Here is an 18,398-nt window from a genome sequence, read left to right on the forward strand (position 1 = left end):
GCAGCATCGGTAAAACTACACGATTTACACCTTTACATGTTTATATTTATCCGTACATTATCTTAATCATCCTGTGACTTAACCCTGAAATATAGTGCAAATATAGTGCATTTAAAAAAATGCACTACATTACCAATGAAATCATCAGTAGAACAAAAGTAAAACTCTAAAAGAACATGTAAGACTTTCCAACATTTCAAAAGTATTGCATTCCCCATCTCCAGAAACGGCCACCGGTATTTGAAGCATGGGGGCTTGGAAGTGGTATTAAGCGTAGCTAAAAGATTGAAGAGGCCTAAAGCATCAACTTTTTAAAAATTTAACACAAAGCACAATAATACTTAGCTGATGCAAGAGCATTGAAAACAGAAAATATTTACCTCTCCAAGGAGCATTTGTCAAAAAAGGATTTTTTTTTTTTCATCTTCTGGAATAATGGTACACCGGGGCAATGAACATGGCAATAGGAAAGCAAGAGCAACAGGGAAGCCAGTGCAAGTTGTTTAGCCTCCTCTTTATGGAAAACAAAAGGCCAAATGTTGATGAAACATTTAAGGCAGACTTTATTTTAACTCAGCTCTGGGCTATCAGCCGAGGAGTTTAACTGTCAAAACACACAAAGGCTTTTTTGCTGTACATATAAATTTTTCAGAGATGTTTTTGCCTTAGATATGGTTGAAAATATTATGGTTTTGTCTTAAGTATATCAGAATACTGATATCCAAGTTGGGTTCTGGCAATATCAGCGGTGTTATGACAAACATAAAATCACGTCTCTAGTGATTTTCCAACCAGAGAATTCACTTGAAAATAGTATTGTAGAAAGAAGTAAATAAATAGTCTATCTATCTATCTATCTATCTATCTATCTATCTATCTATCTATCTATCTATCTATCTATCTATCTATCTATCTATCTATCTATCTATCTATCTATCTATCTATCTATCTAATAAAAAAATGTTGAGATCAGCAGCCTCTCTGACCTGTAACGATGGCCACAAATCTTCAGTGTTGTACTTCTCCCCAGGTCAGCATTGCCGTCCACAGTGAGCCGTGCCATGTGGAACCATTAACTACACACTAACACACTGATACATGCTGACTAGACCATTTTAGTGTATTATAGTATAATTGCGTGTGCTCCCAAACTATTACCCCAAAAAGTTTTCTGTCAAGAAAATGAAGTCTATAAATGCCATGTCGTATTGTAATTGATAGTTATTTTCAATGCACTTTAAACCTGTGTCCTCGTTATTGCTACATGTGTTATTAATTTACTTCATAATTTCACATTCACGTTTGTTAACCAAACTTTGCACTTTGAGCTGAATATATGTGAACATGTAGGTGCAGCCATCCCTTTATATTATCTCTGTCTTGCTTCTATGTAAAGGTCAGTGGTTTTAATGAGAGGACTGGCGAGGTCAGAGAAGCCAGAGGACTCCGCCTCCCTGACAGGCCCCATGACTCCAAACCTGCTGTTAGCATGCTAATCCTTGCAGGAGTGCACCCTCCTTTGGCTTGTTGCGGTCATCTCTCACTGTGACTAACTGGCTCCCTGCTCGGCCATCAGGCGTCCCCCATCTGACAGTCCCCTCCAATAATAGTGGTCGACAGAGGCAGTGCTGCCTTGACAATGGCCCTCCTGACAAATTAGGCTCACTGTACTCCCCTCTCTGGCTCCGCCTCTTGTTTCCCTCTTGTTGCTTGGCAGTTCTGGGCGCTGCCAGGACAGGGGTGGTGGTATGCGGTGTGGTGCGGTACTGGTGGTCGAGTGTACTTTGGTAAGAAGCAACCTCCTCTGTGACACATGTAGCCCTTCTCCCTGACAAAACACTCAAAATCGATTGCGATGCGCCTTCATAGAAACGGGGCACAATGTGGGGCCTGAGCGCGCATTCTGAGCTGAGATGAGTGGAGGATTCTGGGCCAGGGAGGAAAGGAGGAGCACATAAACACACACACTCATTCAGAGATGCACACACACACGCTCATCCCAAACCAAATGTGAGAGGAGGAGAGAGAGAAGGATCCCACAGAGAGGATGATGCAACCAGAGTGAAATTTTTCGGCCGGAACACGTGCTGCATTAACGCAGACCTGCAGGATGAAAAAACACAGACGTATTGCTTTCTCTCTTTGTTCAACGCCAAATTTGGTTTTATCCCTCTTTTTTACCCGCAGACGGTACTCATCTAATGGCAACCTGTAACACCTAATTGCCTGCAATAAAACACAGCATGGGTCTTTCATGTTTTTGGCATCGTGATTTCCTGGTCTCACCAAACACGATGAGCCCAATGATCTGTTCTGAACCTTCTCCCCTGACACACTCAGTTAAAAGGGCTGACATATCAAAACCATAGGCGTTCAGAGGGAACCATAACTCCCTTTATGACCTGCACAGATTATAGCCCCCATCTGTAGCATAAACCATCTGCAGTATGGGTAAATTTAAACAAGATTACTATTGGTCATTAGACTGTATCTCCACTTGTTTGATTTCAAACATATTAAACCTCATATGATCATATAATAATTTCCATATAATAAAGTATTGATATTAAATAAAAATGGTTCAACAGCCAAGGTATCATTAATCACCACAGTTCCTCTTTGAGAACAGAGGCCCTGCACAGGACCGCACGGCACTGTGACATTTTGTTTATTTCAGTTGCCAGGTAAAAATTGACTATTTGGCCCAAATCTAAATGAAGTTTCAACACCTGCTTTGACTTTGAGCAACTCTCTGGCTTTGTAACTACTTTAACTGTCTGAGCTCATAGCGAGAGCTGTTGCTAATGTAGTTTGGCCAAGGACAAATATATTACTCGCATTAAATTACCACCAAATGAAACAACAGCAGTAAAACAAACTTGGTGACAGTTGCATTTGCATTTGCTTGGAAAAACGAAGATGTAGACAATAAAAGCTTGGCCTGGAACACAATACTGCCTGAAGATGTGACAGCAGTAAACAATAGATAACACCTTCAGTTATTAAATGTCTTCCCCATATCATCACAGATCAATTGCCCCGGTGATTATTACATGAAGTCGGGCTGATGAATAGTGCTAGCAATCATATCTACACCTTTTCTTCTTGAATAGATCCCCACCTCCCATGCTGCATTGCCTGAGAGAAGAGAAAGAGAAAGGGCTGGCTCTTTGTACTAGCTTTGCCTCTCAGCCCCGTTGTGCTTGGTAGCAGCAGCAGCAGCAGCAGCAGCAGCAGCAGCAGCCGGTGACCATTATAAATGGCCTCTATTAGCATGGCTCGGTCGCAGAGGGGAGAGAAATAAAATCATTGGGAGAATGTAGGCCTGCACTGGTGTCCCTGCGCCCCCTCCCAGCCTCTGCAGACCCCCGTCCCATACTACCCTCCTCCCCGCTTCCCTCCACCCCTCCATTCCAAGGGGACAGAATCCTAAAGACTAGATTACGAGTGATACATGGAGTCATTATGGGGAGGGTTATGGCAATAGTATCACAGGCACGGCTGACAATGGCTATAATAGGGGTCTCTTTCTTCAGTGGTAGCATTACCATAGCAAAAGCTGTTTCTTTAGGCTTGTTGATGTACAACAGAACGGGGGGGGCTTTTATTACCTGCTGTACCAGAAAAAAGCTCTCTATTATCTAGCTGAAAAACATGCTTATTTCTTTGTGAAAGTGCCATGTTTCTTTGGATGAAGTTAAATGAATGCAACAGTATCCCCATATGAGGAATCACATTGTTTGCAATGACAGTTACCAAGTATGTGCCATTTAAAAAAATAAAATAAAACAGAGGAAGGACAAAGCTGTAAAGGAAAAGAAAAGAAAAGTTGATCATCTACCATCTCCGGTTCTAGCTGAGGCTTTGTGCTACCACAGCCCAACATGATGCACTGTCCTGGAACAGGCAACATGTCAGAGCAAATACATAAAGTGAAGACAAAAGGGGGAAAAGAGGGAAAGCAAAGAATGGAGTGGATGAAGCAGAGTTAATGAAGAGGAGAAAAGATGGAGGAGGAGAATAGAAGAGGAGTTTTCTGGTGGGCAGTTCTATAGACTTCACTCCACTGGAGCATTTCACACCTTAAAGGGTCATCATGCCCTCGCTTTGACTCTTTCTGCTCTATGGCAGGACTCTGAAAAAAGCAAACGGCATGAAGGAGCCGAGGGAAAAGGGATAGAGGAAAGAGCAGTGAAAGATCATAACGTGCACATACATAAATGTACATTTGTAGAAAATGTACATAACATTTTTTAAACCACCAAAATGGCACTGTTGAATTAAAGATTTTTCAGCTGCTAGTTGGCAACAGTAGACCTGACCTCATATAGAAAATCCAGGAAAAGGTAAAACAGCTTTATAAGACATAGACGGTGTGAATTATTTCTCTTCAAAATATTTCTATATTTGTTTGCTGTATTTACTCTTGCCTCAAACTCATGCAGTGATAGCTTACTCTACCTGATTCATGTTATACTGTGTCGTCTTCAATAAAAGCAGTATGACAGCAGTGTACACAGTCAGTCACTTTGCCTGTTATTTGTGGGTCGTGCTGTCTTTTACTGCTAATTTGGGAACCTTCTATGGAAACCTCAGGAAGGTGTTAGGAGTCTGTGGAGGGAACGCGGCCTTCAAGCAGCTTGCAGTGAGCCAGTGAGCTGGTGAGCCAGGGAGTAGCTAGTGCCTCTAGCTAGTTAAAATATGAGCGCAGCGGGGGCTCGTTAATGAAAGCGGGGGCCCAGCCCGGGAACCAGGGCCGTATATCGCAGTGAGGAGACAGTTCTTAGAATCAGCTGGCGAGTCGTGCCTATAGTTCTGGGGCCACTGGTGATTAACTGTCCAACAGGGAGTTGCTACTACAGCTGGGCTATTAATAAAAGATAACCCCCCCCCTTCTCCTTCTCCACCTCTTTGGTTTCCCCCATGCCTGCAGACCGTCTCCACCCTCTGGAATTATTTGTATATCATAATCATTTCCTGACACATGGTGCATGTCACACATTGTTTACAGGGGACAGGGGGGGCTTTAAAAGAGGAGGAGGGGGTCTCCCAAAAAGAGATAGCTCATTCTTAACGTTCTTTGTTCCCCTGGGTGATATCTTACAGGTATAGCAGATCAATTAGTGACCTCTCATTAGATGGTGATTTGCAGAGAATGGCATTTCCCTTGAGAGAAGAAACTGAAACAAAAGGCTAAAGCACCATCATTCCTGTTGCACCAAAAATACAAGGCTGGTCGTTAATATTACACCAAAAGGCCATGTAGCATTGATATGCCAAAAGTTTGTGATAATTCACCCACATCATTGTTGTAACAAAGGGACCGCCATGGTTAGAAAGTTTTAAAAAATCTATTAAAATCTATTTCTGTGCGATTTCCATTTGTATTTTGTAGTTTAGTTTTCATTTTCAGGGAGAACTAAGATCACAAACATAAAAATCATAAAGAGCTTAAAGGCTGTGCAAAAGTGCAATACATTCATAGGCCTACACCTCTTGTGTTGTCGTACACACGTGCACGCGCGACATCCCCCCCCCTCCAACACACGCACACACACACGCGCGTACACAAACAGTGAGAGAGTTACGGGCAACAGAGTGTGCGGTGCTGCGGGCAATCAAACACAGCCTCCCCGCTATTGCAACGTGAAAACGTGAGGTTAATGGCCTGGATTTAGCACTGTAGTGAATGAAAGCACGTTTACAACCGCCGGACTAGATGTGTGAATACTCCCGTGCACACTGCCCAAATAGGGAACATTGCTCCTCCTAATATCACCCTACATAAATTCATGCCGTCGTGACTCTCGATTCGTGACACTCTCATGCTTGGATATGTTTGCTCAGTACGGTAGAAAATAATGTACTGGATTGGAGAACCAAATGACAAGTCTAACAAAAGAATAAATATCCTTTCTTTTGCATAAAAGTCATTCAGGCTTCAACCTTACAGAAAATGTGCAACATTTGCCAACAATCGCGCAGTTCTACCCATCAAATCCTGCATGATTTAGGATCCTCACTCTCACCAATGTGTGACAGATTTCACACTGACAAAAAAACGAAACAAGTAGAGCCATAGTTGTCTCAGGTAATCTGGGCATAATAACCCACCTTTGTGCATGCCCGTGAAGCGGTCCTTCAGCACAGTGAGCTCGTAGATCTTGCCGAACTCCTCAAAGAGGGGCCGGAGGTCCTTCTCGTCCAGGTTGCGGGGGATCTGACCGATGAAGAGTTTGATGGCATCGTGGTCCTTCATGGGGATGGTGGCCGGGCAGCCCACCGGGCTGTGGCTGTGGCTTAATCCGTTCACGAGTCCGTTCGTGCTGGCGGAGACCACACCGACACCGTGCATCGTGCCGTCCACCTGCCCGTTGGTTAAAGTTGCCATCTTCGGACCGGCCAGTGAGTTGGGATGGGTAGGACAGCAGCAGATGGCGATGGTGGAGAATCGTTTTACGTTGAAAAAAAGCTGGTGAAAGTCTTGGTCAAAATTTGGTTCCGAGACCAAGCCGTGCCAGAGCTGATTCCGCTCTCGTCCTATCAAAGCCAATATTTACACTGATGTGAAAACACATGTAGCATTTGGCGAAGACGCATATCAAAAGCGCGCAATGCCGTTGGTCCCGGTGGAGGCTTTGATTCCTTATATTTATGTCCTACCCAATAACTCGTTCATTGATTTCATAAAAGAGAGACAGAGAGAAAGAGAGAAGGGGGAGGGAGAGATAGAGAAGAGAGAGAGAGAGAGGGTGAGAGAGAGACCAAGAGCGTGCACTGTCTATTTACACCCACGTTCCCTCGTCCCAGCTTCTTGGCACCCTTTTATTTTTTTGCATTGAGGAGTCGGTATGGGTGTCTTCTCGGTTTAAACGGACAGAGCCGGCTCAATCTCTGCCAGAACAGTGGGGAGGTTTGAGTAAAGGGGGGCAGCTGTAAGCTCAGCATATGTCAAACCCAGAGTTTTCTGACACCCCCCTTTTCTTATGTGAAGACCAAGTGGTACATTCCACCAAGGGGAGAGGGTCTATAAATAGAGAAATATAGAGAATACGCTCCTTTGTGCTCCTACTCAGAGCAAATAACCACACATTCACGAACTCAAGAATTTATTACTTGTGACTAACATGCACAATCCTTTCCTTTTAATTGTAATAAACCGCACAGGTGTATTAACAGCAATTTGCACAAGACATTTTTCGATGTATGTAAACTAATAAACGCGCTGTAGATTGAATGTGATTGTAAATGTGGCTGTCGCTCTTAGGGAGGTTTGAGTTTGTGCTTAAACTGCATTTAGTATCATCTTATTGCCTCCCTCATGTTGGACGACAGCAGCAGCAGCAGCATTGTATCGCTGCATCCTCACTTCGCTCCTGGACGGCGGACAGCTCCGTGGTGCTGAAATGCGGTCCCACAGGCGAAACTAAAATACACCGATGGAGGATTCCTCTGACGGTTCCGACTGCTCGTTAATAAGAACAAACATAGGGTTTGAGCCGGTTTGACGGCATATTATTAGCTTTCACTGCCATTTCCAAAGTATTGTGGATTAGATTATTTGATTTCCAGAGAGGGGAAGTATGTGAGCACCGCCGAGTGGCGTAGAGAGGGGGCACATCGAAGAGGAAAAAATCCCACAAAAGTGGGACAAACTGACAAGATGCACAGAAATCCACATCCAGCGATGTCAGTAACTGTTGAGGTTTCCTACGGTGATCAAACATCAGCTTACACTCTAAATGCACAAAACATCTGAAAAGCTATTTCTCCATGAAAAGGTACATTGATCATTTCGAAGAACATCTAATATTCATTAAATCTTCTCATAAAATACATTTTAAGCTCAAGGTAGGCCTATAGGCATCAACCAATCAGTTTTTAATCAAATCTAAAGTAGCCAGTCGGATTATCTTAGCAGCCCTTGATTTATGAAAATGTAAGTGTGTGTGAGTTAGGTGTTGATATTAAACACCACTCAGAGCAGAAGGTCTGGAACACTTCTACATAAATTAAAAGCCTGTTTACATCTGTGAAATTGGTAGAGAGAAGAAAGATTTCTGAGGTTCAACATATTATATATTTTAGTATCATGCTTCAAGACAGAATGATCTTCATTATCTGACAGTGGGCACACAGAGCGACCTGGAGAAGGGGAAGAAGTGGTGTGACAGTAGGTTTGAACATTCACTGTCAAAGTGGATACAGTCTATAATGCTAGAAACTTCTTTTGGACAAGAGATCGGATGGTTCAAATTCAATTCATACCAACCTGAGCACTGGCATGACCTCTCAGTTAAAATCATTGGCTATACTGGTTTATTCCTTTGGGAGTCAGTTCATGTTGTTTATCTCTATTCCCAAAGGACAACTACAATGCCTGAGGTCAAGGCAATGTGTAAATGATAAGAGGGCTGATATTCTTACTGAAATCCAGTCTGACAAATGCCATTTAAACAGTCAGCAAAGTAGCCCATGAAAAATGAATCAGTGACAGTGGAGTTGTTATAACATTTATAACAGGTGTGTCTGAAGCTGGGCAGTGCTTTTAACTAATATGGAAAAAAATAAAGTGACATCTTATATCACAGAAAGACAGCAAATTAATATCCACATATATGAAATACAGACCAACATACATTTTGATCTACTCTATGTGACATATAGGGAATGTACTGTAAACACACACACACACACACACACACACACACACACACAACCATGCGTATTTGGCAAGTGGTTGCCTATATGAAAGCAATAATACAGGTCCTATATGATAATATGATATATTCTTATTAGACCAAAGGGTAGAGTGTTGGGTATATAGGCCACAAGGCATTGAACCACTCTCCAATGCGAAAAATGTACAGCTAGTGTACTCCAGTTATGCTTCAGTATTTTCCGTTAAACCATGCAGCCTAAAGGCCACACAGTATAGCAACGAAATCCAAGGCTCATAATGTTGACCTATTTGTTTTCCTTTTTGGCTAAAAGGCATACCCCCCTCTGCCTAGACATTAGCCAACCATTAAATAACAAAAGCGACACACTCTGCGCCTCTCTCACCTCTTTCTGCTCTTCCGCCAGCTAAATGGCCCGGTAATGTCATCCCGTTCTCACGGCATGACCGGCCCCAGCGGGGTGGGGGAGACTTGGCTTTCTTTGGCATGACACCATGCTCTGCTCTACAAGCTATCCCTTGGGGCCACACTCCATTCACCACAGCAGCCTTGCCTGTGCTCACGCCTGACTTACCTCCAGCAATATTTTTTAATACAAGGGTGAAATGGGAGGGCACAAATCATTGTAATTATGTTCAGTGGATACTGCCGTGATGATTATGTAAGCTATAGCGCTATGATGGTTCCCTCACGGTCTGTCTCGTCACACAACCTACCTGTGAGCCACTATGAAATGTTTTCAGTTTCGCCCGGAGTGAAATGGCTTTGGTGACTGAGCCCATTGGACTGATAATAATAATATGCAATTAACGAGCAAGACGTGTAACAGTGTGTCTTTTTGCTCCCCAAATGGTACTTATTTCAATCCGTTTGGGTATGCTCAGATATGACTGCGTAGATCTTGCAAATCATTTGTTCCCACTGCACAGGCGTGCTGAGGGCAATTCAAAGCAAACAATTTTCCTATTTATTCTCTGTTATACTAAACTCTGTACATTCCTCCCAAAAATCACTTAATTTGTACACATGTAAATAATGATCTGGTTTCCAATGCTCTTTAGTGAAATAAATCAAGGCTGGACTTTGTTAGTATTTATAGCTAGATATTATGACTAGTCTGGAGTTGTAAAACAGGACCAACAAAGGGAGCCAGAGACAGAATACTATCCATGGTGCTGAAACTAACAGAGCAACGTTACCGAATGTATGTCTCTGTCCATGGTGCTGATACTAAATGCATGCCTCTGTCCATGGTGCTGAATTTAGTATAGTGCAACACTGACCAGTGTTGCTCTTTTATAAGGCAAAAAGCCCATGTAAATTCTCAGTAACACTTAAAAAGGCTTAAGGCCTATAAGAAGACTGCATGGACAAGGTGTAGATGACCATATGTGGACTCTCTGCTTTTCTCAAAATATTCCTCTGAGCTCATCAAAAAGAGGTCACTTCATTCCTCCCCCATAAATGAAGCTTTGCAATCATACAGCAGAAGAGGCCTATTTTGCCCTTGGAATATTGCTCCCTTACTCGTCATGGCTTCAATTTTCAGTTTCGGCACTGTAAACGGTTGCAGCAAGGCAAATAAATGAAAAGGGAAATGAAATTCTGGGTAGCCAAGTTACACAAATAGATTGATAATCTGCATGGGGCACCATAAAGAGCTCTGGCGTTTTCAATATTACCTATTCTGCATAGTAATGTCTTTTCTCACCTCTCCTTCATATGGGACAAAGTTCTAAATCTCCTGTAGCCTTGGGACACCCAGGCTGTATATCACCTCCCAGTAATTTAGGGGGAAGAGCGCAAAGGAATGAGGAAATGGCAGGCGCATGACTAAATGTTCAGAAAGTTTAGAGGGACGAGGAGGGCAGGAAGGTCCCCTTTAACTTGATTAGCACCAATTTGTTGAAGATTGGAAAGGATGTGCCAAGAAAAAAATTACTGCAGTAATTTAAAATGTGTGAATGCGGTCTCTAAAAGGTACACAGCATTATTGACATATACTGTATCTGTGTGGCGTAATGATTTTACACACATGTCACATGTGGAATTATAATGTTTATTTTATGCAAAGATTCCCATCTTGTTTACATTTAAAATTATTTGTTTATGAAGGCATTAATAAGGAAGGACACACAAATATGCAGAAACCAATACAAACATAGCTCGTAATTAGGAGACGGAATATTCCTTAATTCCCTGAGGAAAGATTTATTTTATTGGGTCATGTGTGGAATGAACAGTATTACAGTGGAAGTTTGTTGACACTGGGATGAGAGGCAGCATGTTACCTCCCCTTGGGCAAAAACAAACAAAGGCACAAATGCATTCAGTAACGTATTAGAACCATTAAAATAATCTTTGAAACATCCTTCAAGCGGATCTATGGACTAAGCACTCAAGTCTCACAGCCTTTGTTTAGTTTAATACAAACTCACAGTGATCATACTATAGGAAATTGTGTGCTTGATAAAATCAGCATACATGAATAGGTCCATAAAATATTGCTACACACATTTAACACATAATTTAAGTATGCAAGCTATCACACTCCAGTGACCAGAAGCAATAAAAATAATTTTCAGCAGTTATACAAACCAAGTTTAACCAAGTTTAAATGGTGCTGCAAAGCAAGTTATTAACAGGCATCCAATCCCCATTTCTCTGTAAGAAAATTGTTTTATGTGAAAACATATGTTGCCCAAAATTCCTAAAATTACCATATTATACAGCTGAGCACAAAACAATAATGACAAGATGCTATGGATTTCATTAAAATAAAGCCTGTAGATTTCTGAATTGCTGTCTCCCGGGAATCTCTTTCTGTGGAGCAATGAGGTGTGACTGTCTCTCGCCCCTGCGGTTATACCTGGGCTGCATTGGAAAGAAATTAGTGCTGTGACATTTGACATGGGTGGGTGTCTCTGCTTGTGCTGAGTGCCGGCTGCACATATCAGCCATGTTGACAGCTCCTCTCCTTGACTGACTCGCTGCCCTGAAAACACAAGCCTCTTGACAAACACCAGCTTCTTGATAACATCACACACACACTTGCATGTACTGTGCACATGTAAATACAGCTTTAGGCACATAGATGCACCCACACACAAGCTTTCACATTCAGAAACATGACAGAACATTAACTTAATTCCTTTGTGACAATAAAAGCGTATTTTTGTGTCTGATGTCGTGAGTCAACTAGTCAATCATTCAAGATAGAAAATTTCTTCAATGTCTGGCTGCTGTCTGAATCATGCAGCACCAAAATCCTATTTCCTCTACAACAGATCAATTCCACAGAGGGGTCACGAGGTGAGGTGAACTCTGACCCCTGGCTTTGTTGCGCACACTGATGATACTCTGGGGGCTTGACCGGGTTGTCAGGGTGATGTGACACCTCCATTCCAGATAGGCAGCCATTTTGGGGCCAGAGTTTCATGACTCCACTGTGTCATTAATTGCTCTGGGGAGAAAAGTGGGACTCACAGGGGAGTGCGATAACACCTGGTTCTCTGGTATACCCCTGGGCAAGAAATGTCTAGAGTAAGGATGAGGTGTAGTGTTCGTGTCATTGCATGTGTGTTAAAGTGTGTGAATGTGTGTGTGAGTGTGTGTGTGTGTGTGTGTGTGTGTGTGTGTGTGAACACGGTGTGCATGTGCTCATTCACGTGTATGTGTGTATTATATTTTTAGATCACTGTAATTCACATGTGATGGTTGCCAGACAGGTGAACAAACCCACATACAAAAGCAAATATGAGCTTGTCTTTTTTCACGTGACCCAGAAACGCCATCGGCCTTGTCAGGCTTAGATTTTATTTACGAGCAGGAATGTCCTTCCACACACACACTCATACAGCTGAAACAATGCTGTTGTGACAGGTTTATGGATAAGTTATATACTGCAGGCTGGTGGCCTCTCTGCTGATCCACATTTCCAAAAACATCAGGAAACAAGACAATAATGAATAATCCTTCATTGATTTTCTTGGCTACGCCTAAGTCCTCCGATTTAGCATTTATAACAGTGCACAAACATGGAATAATTTGTTTATAGCATAATAGCGTAGGTGCAATCAGATATAAATAAATGCCAATATACTAAAAACACAGTTGTAATAATATACAATGTATCTTCATAGGAGAAGTTGCTGACAAATACTGAACAAATTAGATTATTATATATATTATTATGTTATAAAAAATGTTTGTATGCTGCTTATAAATCCTAGAAATGGGGTGCTTTAGGTTATAATAACAAGAACAAGAACAAGAACAAAAACAATATACTAATAATGATAATAATAATAATAATAGTAAGAATTCTGGGACATGCTGTATTAAACTGTGCTTGGAGCCACAGGTGTCGCCAAATCAAACAGGACTGAAATCTTAATCTTCTTTGCGGTAAAGAGTTACAGTTTTCTTTATAATGGATCCAGTCATGCCTAATATGTAGAATATGTTCAATTTAAAACTTTTATCCATTCAGACCTTCTTCAGCAGTAACTCACTCCATAGAGGTCCTTAAGTTTTGCTTTTTGTGATTAACCCCCCAAAAAAAAAAGAAACCACTGAATATCAATGAACCACAGGTTTTGGCAAGTCTACAGCCCTATGTATTACTTGATGACGGCAAAACAAGGTCTTTTAATTGTTTTTCTCAAAGCCCTCTCCTCACAGAAAGCTGTGAGACTTTGGTTTGGCAGAAGTTCTTCACAATACCATCCCAATAAGTAGTCTAATTATAGCTGCTAAGGGGAAGTGATAGCGAATATTGACGGTGCAGTTAAATCCCTGGCACAGAGAAGAGCCCATGATTGCAATATAATAATTTGGCATTTGGGCAGACAAAAGAGGCTGCAGAGAAATATGTTTCAAATCTTAGACAGAAAAATGACAACCAAAGAAATAATGGTGCAATTGAGGTGAGTTCTTGCAGAGTTTGGTGCGATGTGTATGTCTTTCCGGGGTCCCCGTGGTTTGCTCCTGAGTGATGTGTAGAGTCTTATCACCTCGGAAGAGGAAGTATGTGTTACATTTTTTTGTCTGATAATGACAGATGAATGGAGACAGACAGACAAAAGGATGACAGAATGATGGAAGGGATTGCTAGATAAACAGACAGGTGGAGCGATAGATAGATAGATCAGTTTTACTGTACTGCCTGGCAGTGAAGTTTGAATGTGCTTTGGAGAATGTCTTTCACAGTGCGAGAATGATTGTCAGTGTGTAGGCTCTGTGAAAGGAATATCGAGCCTGGATGAACGCATTTGAAGTGATTGTTCAAACTCGCAAACACACACATCCACAGGCGCACACTCACACTGCGCCGTACACGCGTGGTTGCTCTTTAAGTTCAATTAGCATGAAAAATGATTTTTGATGAGATAGAAAGCGATAAATGGAAGATGACTGAGAGGAAAGGAGGGTTCCTCATACTGCCCCCTCTTCCCTTCTGCCTGTATCCTACTCCGCCTGTCGAGAAAGAGACAATGTAAATACCAAAACACCAATCTTCCCTGTCTGACCCCTAATTTGTGTCTAGCATGCCTCTCTGAACTTTAACATCTTGCCCAGTATGTTCATACTATTCTTTACTCAGCACATGGACTCAGTGGGACAAATTAAACAGTATTTGTGCAAAAGACGCATACCAAGTGTAGAAATCCATCAGCCAGCAAGTCTGAACAAGGCCGTAGCATCTGCCCCTAGCTTCTGGCAGACACAAACACGAAGGGGCTTCCTGGCAACAGCTTTGCTCAGGTAAGGAAAGGTCATTAATAATGAATACTAAATCAGCATCTGAAAAAGGTTACAGTTTTCAAACGCTGCACTCTCTTCCTTGTACCTTTCCCGTAGCATTTATTATAGCCTTTTCACTTTCCTTTCACTGTCACCTCTTTTGTCAGTGAAAATATGAGCTATGGCTTTGCTCCGGTTCTGTAGGGGGCAGGAAGGGAGATGAGAGGAAAATGGTAGCATAGTGTGATTCATTCATACACGGATCAAGTGTGATGGCTCTGGGAGTGGTGCTGGGGTTATTTGGTTTTCTAGGGCCCGATGTCATTGTATGAGGTTTTTCATAAAATGTAATGCAGTCCTAAAACCGTGGAAAGGTGTATATATATGAAGCTGCAATGGAGAAATTTCATAATGGAGTTGAGAAAGGGAGAGAGAGAAAAAGAGAAGGCTGTTCCTAAATATCTTAGTCAGGAGGTGGATGTACATTATATAGTTTGTGTCTCCTTTTGATAGAGAAAATATGACTCATTCTTCAGCTTGCAGTGCTACACACATTTGGATCACATAAAGCATTTTCACGCACACACGTGCTCATATTCATTACAATGCACACAGGCGTGGATACAGCACCCACATTGTGTTGTCGGATGAAGGGAGCGGGAAAGAAGTAAGCAGTGTTACAAATAGACTTTCAGAAAGGCTTTTGAGCCAAAGGAAGGAGAGCCTTGAAGAGTACGAGCCTTCAAAAAGGCAGACGACAGCACATGAGCAAGCCCCCCACCTCCTCCCCTTGTCTTCCTACTTGTACTCATGCTGCAGCGAGAACATAATATAAACCATGACATATTTTGCCAGTGTTCGTAAACGCATTGCCTTATCTTCAAATACATCACCCAGCGTTCACTCACAGTGCTGCACTCTCGCTCACAGCTTCCCATGATCCTCGTGGAGGACTCCTGGAGGACACTGTGGTGTCATGCTGTGAGGCTGTGGCCACATATGTGTGCACCACATGGTTCCCCTGAGGGAACCGTCTGATTGGATATGGGTGCTGGAGCCTGTCGCCTATCTGTGAACTCTCCCTTAATCTGGATATAGTAAGCCCACAGGGAAAGACACATCACAAGGGTTAGGTTCAGTGTTGGCTTCACTATCTTTCTTCCCAACTCACTCATGCAGCTGACAAGAAAAATGTATTAACAGTACTATGTTATAAACTGTAGCACTTATATACTGACTACACTGACTTCAGATCCTGAAATCACATTTTAGAGTGTTGTGCATGAACAGACAAAGTTTGATCAGCTCTTTGGGAGCTGCTTACAGTCAGAAGCTAAAGCTTTTCTTCCTTTTTAGCAACACTATATATATTTGTATATACAGGTGGAGGTGGTGTTTGCATAATGATAAAGAGTTCTTATTTTGTTTAAAAAAAAGGAAAAACATTGTGCTAGGAATGTTATTTTCTTATTATTATATGCCCTACTGTTTAAAGAGAGAAAAACATGGTATGGTGCTGTTGTTAATTACCCACCTAGACCTCATTACTGAGGTGCTGAATCATTAGGTGGTAGGCAAGTAAACTGCGGTGATGCTGCTAGGAGATGTTTCCAAGGCAACTTAATCCTACATATCCACAATCTGAAAAAAGTGATCATCAAATCATTATTAGAAAAATGTAAAACATGAGCTTTACACTAGCTTCGGGAAGCCAAGATTCACAAAACACTTTTAAATTATGGAGTGTCATGTGCACTAGAGGATGAGTTTGGATGGCGATATATGTATATATGTGTGCTTGTCGTGTGCATCCTACGCACACGTGACTAATGGACGCAGGTGTGTCGGCCTGACTCTAGCTGGGTGACCTCTCCCTTTATGTTAGACCCTCATGTCATGCAGAGGCAGAGACAACACTTCCCAGGGTGGATCGATCTCCTCTACACCGCAGTACTCCGCTCCCCTGTCTTAAACACAAAGGGAATGCACCTGCCTGGAAGTGCGGCTCTGACACAAAGCCTGCAGGGAACCAGATGTCTCTGAGGCGTGTTGTGGAATTGATGCTTCCACTTCCATTCATTTATATCCAACAAAAAATAAGCCCAATCCAAATGGATATAGATGTGAAAATTATGCTTTCATGTCTTGAAGAAAACCAGACTGAAAATATAGAAAGTAAAATCATTATTAAAAATATGAATGCTGAATGTCGTCAGTATAGGACGTAATGTATATATTAAATGTATTTTTATTTTCACAGGTCATGGAAGGGCAATGACAGTAACAGTAACAAGTAACAAATAATAGCATAATAATAACAAGAAAAAATAATTACCGTTACATCCCAATATATCATATTGTGTTACCATTATATGAGGATTGCAAGCCAACAATTTAAAAATAAATGAATGAAGTTTTTGTGTTATACACGTAAATAGATTTGTTCAGTGTAGAGTATAACAGGATCAGTAGTAGTAGTAGTTGTACAGAGGTGCACGAGGGGAGTAGAAAACAAACCAAAAAGACTCATGAGGACATCATCATGAAAAGTTTATTTTGAACCAAAAACTTCACCAATCACAAAATAGAATTGGTGTTTTTTTTCATTTTAACGAGAAGGAAACCTCCCAATTAGCTCAGAGTTCTGAATTAGCTATTAGCTCAGTGATCTGATGAGAAACCTGGATTTTCTGAAGGTGCTGGATAATTTTGCACACTATCTGTGATATAGAAACATTGGTTTCAAAGTAAGACAGCTCGCATTATCACTAGATAGAGGTGGCAGACTGATACTTTTGGATGGAAAATGCATCAAGTTAATGAGCTTATAATTTTTCAGGGAAAAAAACTGAAACAGTTCTTTACAATCCTATGTGGCTGATAATATTAATCTAATATTGTTTAAATCCTGTACCAACACAGTTCGCTGTAAGTGAACTTTCTGACCTAATGTAACACAATGATCTAATGTCTGTACATGTTAGCTAGCCAGAGCAGACAGCCAAAGAAACGATGTGTGGTCAAAAGTTTTGAACATGCAAGGACAAGTGACAAGGTACCTTTAAACTGCATTTTGATTGCTTTTTACCAAGTTGCTTCATTGCTAAATACTAAAAATGTCCACTATTGGGTTTTTTCTCCCTTGAACTTTTATTGGTTTTTCAAAAAAATGACTTACATACAAATGCAGTTGTCTACATAAGGTGAAAAAAAAAACAATAAAACAATATTATTATCTAATATAAAATCAGAATTCAAATAAAAAAAGAAAATTATAAGGATTATGTGTATCTTTGTGAGATGATAATGTAGAGGATAGACAGAACAAAATAGAGTATATTTCAAGCCATCTATCCAACAAAATAATAAAAAGTGGACTGTTTATATTGCTTTGAAAGTATGGCTCGGGATTCTGGAGAAGGTAGATATTTTACAAAGAATATCCATTATGACCTTCCACAGTTGTTGTTCCTCATTATAAACTTCTGAAAGGTTTGATGCCGCACCCTCCATAGAGATCATTTCTAGGAATGTTTGAAGCCACAGCCCCTCTTTCAGCTGATCTGCGTCCTTCTAGTTTGTTGCTTTTACCTGCCAAACATCCAGCTGTTAATATGTCTTTTTTGTGTTTGGACCAGGTTCCTTCAACAGTGTAACTGCTGGATAACAATGAACAATATAGCCAATTGTGACATTGATGCAATACGTTTTCTACCACTCTGCCATGCACACATCCTATATTATTCGTAAACAGGAAACACCAAATTGTCCTACCATGATATGTACTGTATACAGTAGGAACTTAAAGTATCAGAAGTTAAAGAAGTTAAAGTTAACTTACACATTCTGCAGGAAAATGGCCCCTGTGACTGATAGCAGCATGCTACTGTTATAACAGATAATATTAGGGCTTATTTGAACTACTTTGGATACTGTTAAGTAGTTTAATTAAATCCTCTCATCATACATTTT

The 18,398-nt window shown here is 41.2% G+C and overlaps 1 protein-coding gene across 9 annotated transcripts in view; it reads right to left on the reverse strand.

Moving 5' to 3' along the window:
- celf4 (CUGBP, Elav-like family member 4) overlaps positions 1 to 6,852 on the reverse strand; it is an 83,988-nt gene extending 77,136 nt beyond the window's left edge. For 4 of the 9 annotated variants that reach the window (XM_051416051.1, XM_051416056.1, XM_051416052.1 and 1 more), the window contains exon 1: positions 6,115 to 6,851. In XM_051416051.1, coding sequence (XP_051272011.1) covers positions 6,115 to 6,391 — 277 coding nt within the window. In that variant the 5' untranslated portion in view covers positions 6,392 to 6,851. Of the gene's footprint in view, positions 1 to 6,114 lie in introns of all 9 variants that reach the window. The other 5 variants (XM_051416055.1, XM_051416053.1, XM_051416054.1 and 2 more) reach the window with 2 other exon arrangements.
- Positions 6,853 to 18,398: the final 11,546 nt, after the last annotated feature.

This window comes from Dicentrarchus labrax, unplaced genomic scaffold, assembly GCF_905237075.1.
Source record: "Dicentrarchus labrax unplaced genomic scaffold, dlabrax2021, whole genome shotgun sequence".
In the NCBI taxonomy this organism is placed as follows: Eukaryota; Metazoa; Chordata; class Actinopteri; family Moronidae; genus Dicentrarchus; species Dicentrarchus labrax.